Source organism: Polyodon spathula, chromosome 13, assembly GCF_017654505.1.
Source record: "Polyodon spathula isolate WHYD16114869_AA chromosome 13, ASM1765450v1, whole genome shotgun sequence".
In the NCBI taxonomy this organism is placed as follows: domain Eukaryota; kingdom Metazoa; phylum Chordata; class Actinopteri; order Acipenseriformes; family Polyodontidae; genus Polyodon; species Polyodon spathula.
This window is the reverse complement of record NC_054546.1, coordinates 1,336,956-1,351,732: the sequence shown is the minus strand read 5'-3', so window position 1 is coordinate 1,351,732 and position 14,777 is coordinate 1,336,956. Positions and strand designations below refer to the sequence as shown.

The 14,777-nt window shown below is 37.8% G+C and overlaps 3 protein-coding genes across 3 annotated transcripts; all 3 read left to right on the top strand.

Moving 5' to 3' along the window:
* The first annotated feature begins 4,126 nt into the window (after positions 1–4,126).
* Positions 4,127–5,152, top strand: LOC121325409 (gamma-crystallin S-1-like). The gene is made up of 3 exons (XM_041267862.1): positions 4,127–4,158; positions 4,541–4,783; positions 4,874–5,152. Exons 1-3 carry the CDS (start codon positions 4,150–4,152, stop codon positions 5,150–5,152), a joined length of 531 nt encoding a protein of 176 aa, XP_041123796.1. The 5' UTR covers positions 4,127–4,149.
* A 3,061-nt stretch (positions 5,153–8,213) lies between these two features.
* Positions 8,214–9,240, top strand: LOC121325851 (gamma-crystallin S-1-like). Its single transcript, XM_041268940.1, has 3 exons — positions 8,214–8,222; positions 8,594–8,875; positions 8,962–9,240. Exons 1-3 carry the CDS (start codon positions 8,214–8,216, stop codon positions 9,238–9,240), a joined length of 570 nt encoding a protein of 189 aa, XP_041124874.1.
* Positions 9,241–11,706: 2,466 nt separating this feature from the next.
* On the top strand, positions 11,707–12,804 carry LOC121325402 (gamma-crystallin S-1-like). Its single transcript, XM_041267851.1, has 3 exons — positions 11,707–11,752; positions 12,139–12,381; positions 12,470–12,804. Exons 1-3 carry the CDS (start codon positions 11,744–11,746, stop codon positions 12,746–12,748), a joined length of 531 nt encoding a protein of 176 aa, XP_041123785.1. The 5' UTR covers positions 11,707–11,743; the 3' UTR covers positions 12,749–12,804.
* The last annotated feature ends 1,973 nt before the right edge of the window (positions 12,805–14,777 follow it).

The following is a 14,777-nucleotide window of genomic DNA, read 5'->3' as shown; positions in this document are numbered from 1 at the left end:
CCTTTAAATATATACTGCACATAACAACAACCTTTAAATATATACTGTATACAGCAACAACTTTTAAATATATACTGTACACAGCAACAACTTTTAAATATATACTGTATACAGCAACAACTTTTAAATATATACTGCACACAGCAACAACCTTTAAATATATACTGTATACAGCAACAACTTTTAAATATATACTGTACACAGCAACAACTTTTAAATATATACTGTATACAGCAACAACTTTTAAATATATACTGTACACAGCAACAACTTTTAAATATATACTGTATACAGCAACAACTTTTAAATATATACTGCACACAGCAACAACCTTTAAATATATACAGTACGCAGCAACAACTTTTAAATATATACTGTATACAGCAACAACCTTTAAATATATACTGCACATAGCAACAACCTTTAAATATATACAGTACGCAGCAACAACTTTTAAATATATACTGTATACAGCAACAACTTTTAAATATATACTGTACACAGCAACAACTTTTAAATATATACTGTATACAGCAACAACTTTTAAATATATACTGCACACAGCAACAACCTTTAAATATATACAGTACGCAGCAACAACTTTTAAATATATACTGTATACAGCAACAACTTTTAAATATATACTGCACACAGCAACAACCTTTAAATATATACTGTATACAGCAACAACTTTTAAATATATACTGTACACAGCAACAACTTTTAAATATATACAGTACGCAGCAACAACTTTTAAATATATACAGTACGCAGCAACAACTTTTAAATATATACTGCACACAGCAACAACCTTTAAATATATACTGTACACAGCAACAACCTTTAAATATATACTGCACATAGCAACAACCTTTAAATATATACAGTACGCAGCAACAACTTTTAAATATATACTGCACACAGCAACAACCTTTAAATATATACAGTACGCAGCAACAACTTTTAAATATATACTGCACACAGCAACAGCCTTTAAATATATACTGCACACAGCAACAACCTTTAAATATATACTGTATACAGCAACAACTTTTAAATATATACTGTACACAGCAACAGCCTTTAAATATATACTGCACACAGCAACAACCTTTAAATATATACTGTATACAGCAACAACTTTTAAATATATACTGTACACAGCAACAACTTTTAAATATATACTGTATACAGCAACAACTTTTCATTTTAAAGAATACAACTACATCCTTTAGAAGGAAACTTGTGCAACATTTGTTTTTTTCTCAAGCATGCATGTCTGTGTATCTTTGCTTTGAATTATCCCTAAGCATGAGGTTTAGCAGATGAGAAGCATGTCTGTGCCAGAGAATAACACCCCCTTCCTCTGGCATTAATTCAGTGCTTTAACTGGGGCCATCTGACAGCCCTGATAGAACAGCAGAGCTGGCAGGGACTGAGAAAACAGCAGGCTTAGGGAAGAATGGGACGAGGATCTTTAAATATATTGGTCTCCTTCCCAACATGGGAGTCTTGGCGGACGAAACCGTTTGCAGTGTGTTTCAATGGAAGATTAAAACATTCAGCAGCCCACTGTCCAAATTCCCTATTGTGCTTAAAGCAGCTATAGTATTGTAGATTAATTTTGTCATCCTCAGCCTAAACATTAGAAAGTCTACTTTGACTCCGAGTTAGATAACTGTAAAACCCCAAAAGCTTAATCACATGTTGATTCAATTTTCTCTCTTGCTTAGGTAGTTATTCATTTATTTTGTTTGTAACTGTTGGATGTTGTTCATGAAGCAGGTGCAGGGGCTTCTCCCTAGTTAACAGGTCTATCTCTATCTCCCTATTTAAGCCCTGGGTCGAAAGCTCATTCTCTGTTTGTTTTTCATTTTCCACCTTCCTCCCCTCCTCCTCCAAAGCACAAGGCTACTTCTGCAATGGTCTCCCTCGGGAGCAAGTGACGTTCACTTTCCAACCTTATACCCAGCCGAGTTGTCCTTGACCCCCAAGAGGAAGGTTCTCCGAGAGCCAGAGGGGATCCCCGGCCAAATATATCTTGTCAATCTCCCTATCATTCCAGGTTCCTCCGGGGGACAGCCTGCATTCACCCCCTGCCTTGGAGTTCGGTCTCACCTGCGAAGGGGCGGTACCTCCCTGAGCCAGGGGTCAACCCTACATTTTTCTCAAATCTCCATTTCCTATCACCTGTTCCCCCTGGGGCGAGCATACATGCTCTCCCTAAGCATTCACCTTGCATTCACCTATGCCAGTGTTCCTCTCTGGCCCCTTTTTTATTTAATTTTCTAATTTCACAATTCGTGTCGGCCCGCTTGTCTCTGTCTCGGCAGTCGGCCATGTCGATTTCCCGAAGCGTAGGTGCTCCTTGTTAGTCGGAGCAACTACTAGTGTTCTCAAATGTATCCTCTATCCATGCTTCCCAGCCTGGAGGTGGATTGGTTTGGTCTCACCTCCATGAGGACGGTTTCCGCGAGCCAAGGGGAAAGCATGTCACCTCCACAAAGTCACAAGCACATAATTCCTTATTCCTCACAGCCCTTGTTTCTGTTCCGCAATATTTTTTTTTTAGTAAAAATACATTTAATTTGTTTTCACAAAGAAAAGGGACTTTAGGAATATACACAAATAATCCATGTTCCATTTCTATGTTTGCTTTGTTTATTGTGCCAATTTACATTTTCCCACAATTCTTTAATTGAATTGGGCCCTAATCTGGCATGCAAATGGCAATGAGTCCATGCTGTGCAGCCGTCTATAGGCTTGACGTGCTGTCTCAGATATACATTATTATACTGCTGCCTGTATCGTAGGAAGATTGGCAGCACATTAGGAAACATGAGGCTTGAGGCTTTCATGATGCATCAAGTCATTCTCAACTGGCGGCGACTCGGCTTGCATACACTGAGACTCCTCTCACTCATGAGAAGTTTTATAAAATGACAGTTGAAAATATCAGATGTAAAGGGTCGACTGCTATTTTGTCTTTATTACAAAGATTAGTTTTAATCAGGGTCTGTGAACCCAGCAGTTTATTATATTATTCATTAATTAATTAAATTCAGGCTGATTCTATAATAATTCAAAATCTATCTATCTATCTATCTATCTATCTATCTATCTATCTATCTAGACCACTGTTACAGAAAAGCATCCATATGTGTACCTTATTAATCCTCTATTATTCAACTGCCCCCTTCATTGTGTATCTTGTAAGACTGTGTATTACTACTAGAGGAAGCATGTGTTCAATTGCATGCAATATTTTGTTAAAGCTTTCCAACACAAATGAAAGTCCCAGAGACTGGGAGAAGAGTCTAGTTTGTGGACCAAAAATAAATGTGTCTTTACCTTTGTGCAAAAATACCTAGATCTCATTGTCATTACAAATGGGGGAGTAAAGAAGTCATATACCGCGTAGCACATATAACATTTCAAATTCATGGCATACGTCTTTTGATAAAACGCTGTGTGGATTTATGGGTTAGAAACAGCAGCAATTTGTTTTCAGCATGATGAGAGCTGAGACATTAAACTGATTCCTACTGTGGGCCAATTAGAAAACTGCTTGCTCTTGACATTTGGATCAAAATCTTAACTGCTTAAACACAGAATTGTTGATTAACTGATAATACTGACGCTGCTTTGACTTTTGCTTTGACTGTGTCTGGCGTTTTACACAGCTCACTTCACATGTGTTCTGTAACATTCAGGGCTCTATTCTGAAACCAGTGCAAAGACAAAAAGGAATAGAAAAAAATGTAACAGTAAAAATATATATTTCTAAACAATCTCCTTTCATTTATACTGGACATTTAACCTGGGTGTGAACTGCAGCCATTCTGTCTGAAATGTATATGTCCTGCATAGGCATTTTCCAGCTGGACGACAGTGCTAAATCAGCAGTGATGTGAACTGGCAGAGAAAGTCTATTGTCCCATGTTTAAAAAGCAGTCCCACAAACAGCATGCGTTTAAGTTCTAGATTGCATAAAGATGCATTTCAGTGACACAAAGGTATAGGGTTAGTTGACAAAAAAAAACTATGCTGGGACATAATGAAGCTGTGGTATAAAAGGGAAGGCACTGACGAGTGGAAGTTACAGATAATTGTGTTGTGGACTGCCACTGCACCTCTTCAACCTTAAACATGGGAAAGGTAAGCCCAAATAGTATTCTCTGGATCTCTGCAATCTTAAAATCTGTTTAAAAAATAACAAGGCAGTGTAAACTGTAATAACAAAGAGAAGCTGAAACAAACAGGCTTTCGAAGGTTCAAACTTTGTGCACCCCAGAGTTATGCAACAGCAAAAGCCATTCTGTTATTGGAAAAAAAAATTTAAGATTATTACCTCTGCAGTCTTTAGCCATCAGTAGCTTGAATTGGGTAACTGCCACACAAACTTTCTCAATACAACCTGTTTGCTTAGTAAGAGATCAAAAACATTCTACTAAGATTACATTTTTACTCCATAGTTATATATGATGAACACTACAGTTTATGCACACTTACGGAATTCACTTTCTTTGCAACTTTTCAGATCATCTTCTACGAAGACAGGAACTTCCAAGGGCGCCACTATGAGTGCAGCAGCGACTGTGCTGACCTGCATTCCTACTTCAACCACTGCAACTCCATCCGAGTGGACAGCGGATACTGGGTGCTCTATGAAAAGCCAAACTACATGGGCTACCAGTACACCCTGAACAGGGGAGAATATCCAGACTACCAGCGCTGGATGGGGTTCAACGACTGCATTAGGTCTTGCCGTATGTTTCCTCATGTAAGTTACAGTCTGATATCTCATGTTATATATTAAAAATAGTACTGAAGTAAAACCTCTAATTCTATATATTATTTCTTTACAATTTAGTACACAGGAAACTACAGAATGAGAATCTATGAGAGACCCGACTTTGGAGGCCAGATGATGGAATTCATGGACGACTGCCCTAATGTCTACGACCGCTTCCGGTACCATGACATCAACTCCTGCAACGTGATGGAAGGCTACTGGACCTTCTATGAACAGCCTAACTACAGGGGCAGACAGTACTTCATGAGGCCAGGGGAATACAGGAGATGCAGCGACTGGGGTGGCATGAACTCCACTATTGGCTCTTTCAGACGCATGAGGGAAAGCTATTATTAGTATTGTATTATATGGAACAGTAGAAACATTTAAAATAAAAATGTTAAAATTCTGAAATGATTCTTTGTCTTTGCTTTAAAAAAAATTACACAATTTGCTTCTTGAAGAATTAAAGTTTTCAGCTGCACAGATCACACATAGTTATTGTAATAAAACTTACAGCTTGTAATTTTAAGCTACTGTATCTTAACCCCATGACATTGTGACCAAGAAATGAGTCTGTAGCAGAGCACTGCCTGTATATTCTAGAATTTTTTAAATTGTGTCCAGAAGTTAAGTGACTGACAAAACTATTGGCTGACTACACGTACACATAGATTATTTAATTCATTTGAGGATACTCCATTTGAAATAAAAAATGTGTTTACAACACGACTCCCAAAGCACTGACACACAAACACGTTGTTTTGCCAGTTTCACTTGCAACTGCTTAAAAAATGATTGGGCTATATTTTCAAAGAGTTTACTCCAGGTTCTAATTAACAGCGGATACTGGGTGCTCTATGAAAATAACAAACTACATGGGCTACCAGTACACCCTGAAGAGGGGTGAATATCCAGACTACCAGCGCTGGATGGGGTACAACGACAGCATTAGGTCTTGCCGTATATTTTCTAACTAATTTGTAGCCTAACCCTTCCTAAAATATATTATATGTTCATTTGGAAATAGCTAATTAATATTATTTATTTTTGAAAAATGTGTACAGAAGAGAATCTATGAGAGATCTGACTTTCGAGGTCTAATGATGGAATTCATGGACCCCCATCACAATTAACAATTGAAATCCTTAAATAACTAATAATAGCATGAAATCTTGCACAATACAAATTTAAAGCTTTAAGCATTAAAGCATTTTCTGTTCGTTTTACAAGTGAAAGTTAGTTCCAGAAATGCGTTTCTGTTTTAGCCCCGCCCACCTCCAATGACAACTTCCTCATACGATCTGAGGACAAGTATGAAAAAAGTACTGGCCCGCTGCTTTCGATTGCTGTCATTCCAATACTCTTGTGAAAACAAGAGACCTGCAATGCGAAAGACAAAACCTTAAATCAGTACATACACATTACAAACACTGGATGTGCCATCCAATTGAAGTATAGTGTAGACTGGAATCGGAGCATTGTGTATTCTAAATATGAATACAAGAGGATGGTTACATTTTTTATAATATATGTACTGTAGAATGCCTGACTTCCTAGCAACCACAGCAGCACATGTATTAAGTACAAGGCAATCCTATTCACATTCTTATCACATCCCTTGTGAAATACTATTGTTCAAATATTTTCTTAGCAAAACAACTCTTCACACACTTTGCCAACTCTGTTGAGAAAATAAAAAAAATAATTTCCACATTAGCAATAAAGCTGTTTAATAAAACTCCAGTACAATTTAGATAAATTGTCTTCTCGCTGTCTTATTGCAGCTAACTGATTGGGTCTGGTTTATACACAGTAGCAGAAAGCTATTTTTTGTATCCCTAATTTAAACAAATAATAAATGCTGGTCTATCATGTAGATCTATGACACATTTTTTCCATGTCATTATAACTTATGTTGATCACAATGTAATACAAAACATTTCTGACAGTCCGCATAGGAGAACCTCCCTAGTATGTTTATTAGAACCCTCTGCTTTAACTTCGATATTAAAGTTGGTGCTTGGGCTGCTGTTGGTGATCTGTCTATTCTCGGTGTGTCCATTGCAGCAGGACATCCGTCACCCTATATTAAACAGTTTCACGTGCAGTACCACCAGCATTCCTAAAAGAGTTACAGCTGTCATTTTTAGGGGTATGTTTCTTTATTACATGGGAATTCCCGTGTTCATTGTTGACTGCATTGATCCTGGCGCAGCTGGTATAACTGATGCCTGATCAAAGGTTATTTCTTGCGCAGTGTTTTTCTGGTTTTCATGAAGCTATGGCACTGGTACAAGGATGAAGCTTGTGGTAACTTCCTTTTTAATGGTGATGATGCATGTCATAATGTGCTGAGATTTTTTTTATCTTTTCCCCTAGAATTAAAGTGACTATGGGTTTTAAGGATAGGCCTATTTGGGCTGTTTAAATAATTATATACATATACAAATAATTCTACCTACAAATATCAGTTTGCTTTAAGGTGTATGGTGCACATAAGTATTGTCTCCCTCATGATAAAAGCAAATGTGCATTTCCTTAAACTGTTTCTGCTTTTACATAAAGGAACTTTTCCATTAGTTATCTGTACTAACAGCACACTATTAAAACACCTGAAAACATTGATGTCACCAGTGGGAACATCCTAAACCACTCCAATGCATAACATATACACAAGCAATCACTGCTGTCTTACCAGAAGCAGAAACAATATACTGCACACTTACAAAGAATCACTTCACTTAGTCCATCACTGACTGCCTTAAATATACAAGCATTGCAATATTTGCATTTTTTCCAATCGGCATGAGATTTTATACACTCTTATATTATTGAAAGTGTATTTAAATACAATACTTTAAACCATGTAAGCCAACAATGACAGCTTTGTTTCCACATGGAAATGATTGCCTAAAGAAAAGCACAATTCTCCCTATTCAGCTCTGCACTAGTGGTACTGTTGTACATCAGAACTTTCTGTTCTATGTTTTTGCCAGAAATGCACTAAAACACCACAATAAGGTAATTTTTTAACAGACGCAATGTTTATCATGAAACACTCATTGCTGACTCTGCTGCACCATCTTCTTTATACATATCTTCTGTCTGATGTTTGAAAAACAGCCTAACAAACTACCTGCATGGAATTCTGAAGTGTATAAAGAAGACCTGGAAAAATATTGCTGATATGGAGTTTATGAAGAATTACAGTATAGCCAGTCTAGTCTTTTGTCTGGAAAAGCAGCTCTACAAACTGCATGCGTCGAGCTCTGCATTGTTTAAAGGAACGCTTCAGCGTGTTGTAACAAAGGTACTGTACTGATTAACATAACAAAGCGTGTGGCTTTCAGCCAAACATATAAAAGGGAAGTGACAGACACCAGTTGAATTGCTGAGCAACACCTGAACCACCATCATGGGAAAGGTAAACTCAAGCAGATTACTGTGGATCCAAGAAGGGACGTGAATCTGTAATAATAAATACATAAATAAATAAATAAAAGTCATCATTGCTTACCAGTCAGTTACTGTATATCTCTGGGACTCAGGGTCTCAAGTTCATGGCCTGGTCTAAATCATCCTTGGATGCTATAATTGAAAACTGGTATCAATTTCCATGTTTCATCCCTGTTTACTGAAAAAGCCTCCTTTCTAATGCTTTACCCAAACAGGATTCAATTTATTAAAGTTAGACAGAATTATAAGATGTAATAGAAACACATCTTTAAAGAAATGTACATTGATTGTGTTATCTGATTGTGCAATACACAATTACAACACATTTGATCAATTGAGGCAATTCTATCCTTACGTATTTTCTTTTCAACTTTTCAGATCATCTTCTACGAAGACAGGAACTTCCAGGGGCGCCACTATGAATGCAGCAGTGACTGTGCTGACCTGCATTCCTACTTCAACCACTGCAACTCCATCCGAGTGGACAGCGGATACTGGGTGCTCTATGAAAAGCCAAACTACATGGGCTACCAGTACACCCTGAACAGGGGAGAATATCCAGACTACCAGCGCTGGATGGGGTTCAACGACTGCATTAGGTCTTGCCGTATGTTTCCTCATGTAAGTTACAGTGCTATCTGATGTTATATATTAAAAATAATATCGAAGTAAAACCACTAATTCTATATATTTTCTTTACAATTTAGTACAAAGGAAGCTACAGAATGAGAATCTACGAGAGACCCGACTTTGGAGGCCAGATGATGGAATTCATGGACGACTGCCCTAATGTCTACGACCGCTTCCGGTACCATGACATCAACTCCTGCAACGTGATGGAAGGCTACTGGACCTTCTATGAACAGCCTAACTACAGGGGCAGACAGTACTTCATGAGGCCAGGGGAATACAGGAGATGCAGCGACTGGGGTGGCATGAACTCCACTATTGGCTCTTTCAGACGCATGAGGGAAAGCTATTATTAATATCTATCCTGTAGAACAGTATAAAATGTTTTAAATAAAAATGTTAAAATTCAGAAATGATTATTCGTCTTTACTTGGAAAATATTACACAATGTCCTGCTTGAAGAATGTTCTCAGCTGCACACATCAAAAAGTTTATACTGTATATCATCTATCTTCCTTGTGGAAGGCAGCAAAGCCAAAGCCAGGATGCATTCGCTGAACAATGGAAAGCATTTCTAGTATATTAAAGCAGTGTATTTACTTTAACCCCATCTAAGTAGATACATAGTCTGTGATCAAGAAATGAGTTAAGCATTAATGACCGACATGGAAGTCCTTAACTTGGCAGGTAATGACTTAAGAGGTCTCACTATAAAGCAGGGGTGAGGGCAATCTCGGCCTCTGAGTGCTTCTGACTGCTATCATTTTTGTCAAGATAACAACAACACATACAAAAAAAAAAAGCAAAATTATAGAAAATGTTGACATTTTTACAAAAGCGAACCTATTTTACAATAGGAACACACTGTAAGTTTATTTTAGGTTGAAAGTTGCTTTATAATCACATTTTAGCCTAGTGTTTTCAGTAAGAACATAAGAAAAGTCTTGTAACGAGAGAAGGCCATTTGGCCATCAAGGCTCATCCCTGGTTCCCAACACCATTCTCCATTACTGGGGGGAACTAATTTAAAAGCAAAGAATCTAGTCTTTTAAAATGTTCCCAGTGTGTTAGATCATACTAATTCATCTGGTAGGCTATGCTACGCATTTATCTTTGTGTAAAAAAAGTGTAGCTTACATTTATGCCCTCTCTCTTCTCTCTTTGTGCTAAATGTGAAGTAGTATCTTGGGTTAACTATCTATACCATTTAAAGACTTCAATCAAGAGCCCTCTTTCCAATACATCAAATAAGGAGGCTGTGTGGTCCAGTGGTTAAAGAAAGGGGACTTGTAACCTGGAGGTGACCCCGAGCGAGTCACTTCACCTCCTTGTGCTCTGTGTTTCGGGTGAGACGTTATTGTAAATGACTCTGCACCTGATGCATCGTTCACACACCCTCGTCTCTGTAAGTTGCTTTGGATAAAGGCGTCTGCTGAAATAAACAAATAATAATAATAATAATAATAATAATAATAATAATAATAATACAGCTATATTTATTATTAAAAGGAAGATGAAATGAATGAATTAAACTATGTTAATGTTTGTTTGTTTTTTAAATCACAATAAACTTACCACTTATATCTGAGCATCAAAAGAAATGTATCACTTATATTTGAGCATCAAAAGAAACTTATCATTTATATTTGGATAAAATTCACCAGGTGAGATAGAAAAATGACAAGCAGATGCAATGAATTTGTATTGTGCTGATTAACAAATGACATCATGAAGATGCTGCAAAATGATTTGTCGATCTTGGGCAGGTGTTGTAACTCTTGGTCTCCCAGTTTGTGGTCTGTCATTGACAGACTGTGTCTGGTTATACCATCTCGCCAGGTTTGAAATTGCTGTCTGTGAGCACCCAAGACGACAAACCACAGTATGCTGCCCTAGTCCAGCCTCCCACATGCTGACTGCATGAAGGCACTGCACTCTTGACAGACGTGGCATATCGTTTTTTTCCTGTGGTTTTCTTTATTGCCTTTATTCAAGCTTGCAATTGAACAGCTGAATTCACTCCATATCCAGTGTCCAATCAACTGTCTCACTAATTAGGTGATTATGTGCATATGCTTCAGTTATAGTCACTCAAGCGAGTCATGGTCAAGGATGAATGATTGAGTTATTAAAAAGAAACCAAAAACATTGTCAATGTCCATCATTTATATACCTTATTTTTTTTCGAAAATAAATGTGTATAATAGTGATACGTTTCTTTTGATGCTCGGTATATATATATTTATATTTCTTTATGTAAGTTACTTGCTGAATATTTTAAACATGCTTTTCAACAGTTTTCTTTTTTTTTTTTGTAATTATGAGTTTAAACATTTATCATGATTTTCACAAAAAATGACAAGAACAAAATAACAGAGGTTGAATCTGTAGTTGCAACATCAGACTGATTAATATGTTTAGATTAACAAGGTTGGACTCTATAAAATATCTCGTATTCTCCTGTGTTCCTGCCTCACTGTAAAAGATTCACACAGCAACAAGCAAAGCTATGCAATTTCATTGTCAGCAGTCAGCCAATTTCAACAAGACACTTTTTTTTTTTTTTTTTATTTATACATTTCAAATTGTTGTTAATTTTTTTTCTCTAAAAACCTGATGCACCAATTTCCTTTGTGTGATGTTTGCAAAGCAGCCCCACAAACTGTATTCATTGAGCTCTGCAGTGTGTGATAGAATCTTCAATGCGCTTTAACAAAGGTGCAGTGAAAAGCTAAAACGATTGTGCTGACATGCAGGCATAAGTCATTAACATAACAAAGCATATGGCTTTCACCCAGATGTATAAAAGGGCAGTTACAGACCCCCGCTGTACTGAAGAACAGCACTTAAACCATCATCATGGGAAAGGTAAACTCCAGCAGAATACCGTGCTCAGATTTGCTTAAACATGGAAGTTTACAGTATGTGATGGGGCAGTCAGTTAGTTATGAAATGACCTGGCTAACCCACTTTCTTTAAATGTAGTAAATGGATAACTGGTATACAAAGACTAATGTTTGAGGTGATTGACAGAGGCAATGGAAACACAACTTTAAGGGATTTTGTTTGGTTTTCTTCTCTTGGCACGTTGCAAGAATATTTTGCCTACAGACACTGTTCTAAATGTATACCTCTATCCCAATTTTAAGTTTCTGTGTTTAAAATCGTCTTTATAGTTAACATTTTTCATATTTGACAAAATTGAGTAACATGGATGCACACTAATAACATTGCTTTTTTTTTCAACTTTTCAGATCATCTTCTACGAAGACAGGAACTTCCAGGGGCGCCACTATGAGTGCAGCAGCGACTGTGCTGACCTGCATTCCTACTTCAACCACTGCAACTCCATCCGAGTGGACAGCGGATACTGGGTGCTCTATGAAAAGCCAAACTACATGGGCTACCAGTACACCCTGAACAGGGGAGAATATCCGGACTACCAGCGCTGGATGGGGTTCAACGACTGCATTAGGTCTTGCCGTATGTTTCCTCATGTAAGTTACAGTCTGATATCTCATGTTATATATTAAAAATAGTACTGAAGTAAAACCTTTAATTCTATATATTTTCTTTACAATTTAGTACACAGGAAACTACAGAATGAGAATCTACGAGAGACCCGACTTTGGAGGCCAGATGATGGAATTCATGGACGACTGCCCTAATGTCTACGACCGCTTCCGGTACCATGACATCAACTCCTGCAACGTGATGGAAGGCTACTGGACCTTCTATGAACAGCCTAACTACAGGGGCAGACAGTACTTCATGAGGCCAGGAGAATACAGGAGATGCAGCGACTGGGGTGGCATGAACTCCACTATTGGCTCTTTCAGACGCATGAGGGAAAGTTATATGTAACTTTAAATTGTTCAAATGAAATTATGCATCACTGAAAGTTTAAAATAAAATCTTAAAATTCACACAATTGCTTGAGATTTTTTTATTATTATTTTTTTATCCTAAACATTACCTAGTAGTTATATTCATTGGTTAATATTATATGTAAGCGACGCTCAGCCCATTAAAAAGACTCCTAATTCAATGTTATCATAAGAACTGTGAAGCACTGGGTGATAGCAGTAGAATGCACAGCAAGCACCTCCTTCACATGATACACTTGAACAGCTGTTGCAGACTTTTAGCCATTTTTACCTTATACTGTAAAAACTGTGCATTTACTTGCTCATTTCATACTGGAATGCTTGGTTAAAACCTCTCCACTGACACAAACCTGTACTGACACCAGCAATGGTGCTCTTATTCGATACAAATATGAGCATGAATTTGGATTCTGGGTTGACCCCGATACTCACCATTCCCCCCCCCGGCCCCAGTCCCAGTCCCAGTCCCAGTCTCAGTCCCAGTAAGGGTTTCTCAAAAGTATGACTGGTCACAGCAGTTTATTATACTTTTAACAGCATTCCCTTAAAAACTGCTTTAGCTGTTCAAAGTATATTATGGCTGTTGTTATTTCACAATCCATGCTATAGTTTTACAGGCTGGTAACCATAGTGCTGAAAGAAACATGGCAGCCAGCAAAGTAACCATATGCTAGACACTATACTTCTATTGTCCAGTCGAACAAAGGATTTCCATCTCACCTTCTTGACTGTTCAGTTTCCTCTATAATGGATACTGTGATGGATGAAAAAACCCTCATTTGTAAACAGTTTTTATTTTTGTGATTTATTTTGTGTTAATACTGTAGCTTATGTGTTCTGGTACTTGTTTCATTCATTCCCATATTCTGCAGTACAAATGTGAAGCATTCCTCTAGCTACATCCTCAACTGTATTGTCTCTATTGTTATATCTGTTTGCTTTTGGTATAAATGTATAACATTGTTTCAGTTAAATGTGTGTGTATTAACTGCACCCGGCAAAGGGTGAGGTTTGGACTTTGATTTAAAATCCTTACATTTCCATGTGAAAATGTGGACAGAACGAAGAAAACACTGGGCCATAATTTTAAAACCAATTAATGAATTCTTTAATTGGTTTTACCTGATGCAGGTGTGCAATAGGCTGCACCTGGCCTGTTTGCGCATTCCAGTAGAGGCTGGGTTTTAAGAAGCCCCAGTGGGTTGTTATTGTGATTGGTCTTGCTTTATTTTTGTTAAATAAAAGTGCTCAAGGGGCTCCAATGGCATATCTGGTAAAGGCACTCTGTGTGAAGTGCAGGATGTGCCCTATAGCCTGGAGGTTGCTGGTTCATGTCCAGGCTATTCCATTGCCGACCATGGACAGGAGCTCCCAGGGGGTGATGCACAATTGGCCGAGTGTCACCCAGGGGAGAATGCTTAGGTTGGCCAGGGTGCCCTCAGCTCACCACACACCCCTGTAGACTTGGGTAAGCCTGTGGGCTTGCCTGTAAGCTGCAATGTCCTTTGATACTGTAGCTCTGGGTTAGCTGCACAATAGGCCTGCAGCAGTTATCTGACAGCACACACTTCTGAGGACAGCGTGTGTTCATCTGAGCTGCTCCTGAGTCAGTGCAGGGGTGGTAGCAGTGAGCTGAGCCTGAAAATACAACTGTACATTTCAAATTGGGAGAAAAACAGGATAAAATCAATTGCCAATTAAATTATTTCAACAGCTGTCTGATTTCCTATTTTTTTTGCCTGATCGCTTGTGCCGGACCCTCACAGATACCCTGCCAAGTTTACATGAAGACCACCTGAAAAAAAATCAAATAATTAAAACACACAGAATAATACTTAAGTGTAAACTGTACAACTCGTGGGAACTACAAGCGACAAACAGACTAGCAGAATGCATTAAATATAAAGTCAAAATAGCCACGCTTTATTCAGGAATATTTTGGTAGAAAACTAAAATAAAGAACACCAGAAGGTGGCTCAAATCCATGTTTAATGTATTTGTGAGAA

Excerpts from the sequence above, each read along its gene's own strand:
- LOC121325851 (XM_041268940.1), top strand. Across the intron at positions 8,876-8,961 it reads CTTGCCGTATGTTTCCTCAT|TACAAAGGAAGCTACAGAAT; the intron begins GTAAGTTACAGT and ends TTTACAATTTAG.
- LOC121325402 (XM_041267851.1), top strand. Across the intron at positions 12,382-12,469 it reads CTTGCCGTATGTTTCCTCAT|TACACAGGAAACTACAGAAT; the intron begins GTAAGTTACAGT and ends TTTACAATTTAG.
- LOC121325409 (XM_041267862.1), top strand. Across the intron at positions 4,784-4,873 it reads CTTGCCGTATGTTTCCTCAT|TACACAGGAAACTACAGAAT; the intron begins GTAAGTTACAGT and ends TTTACAATTTAG.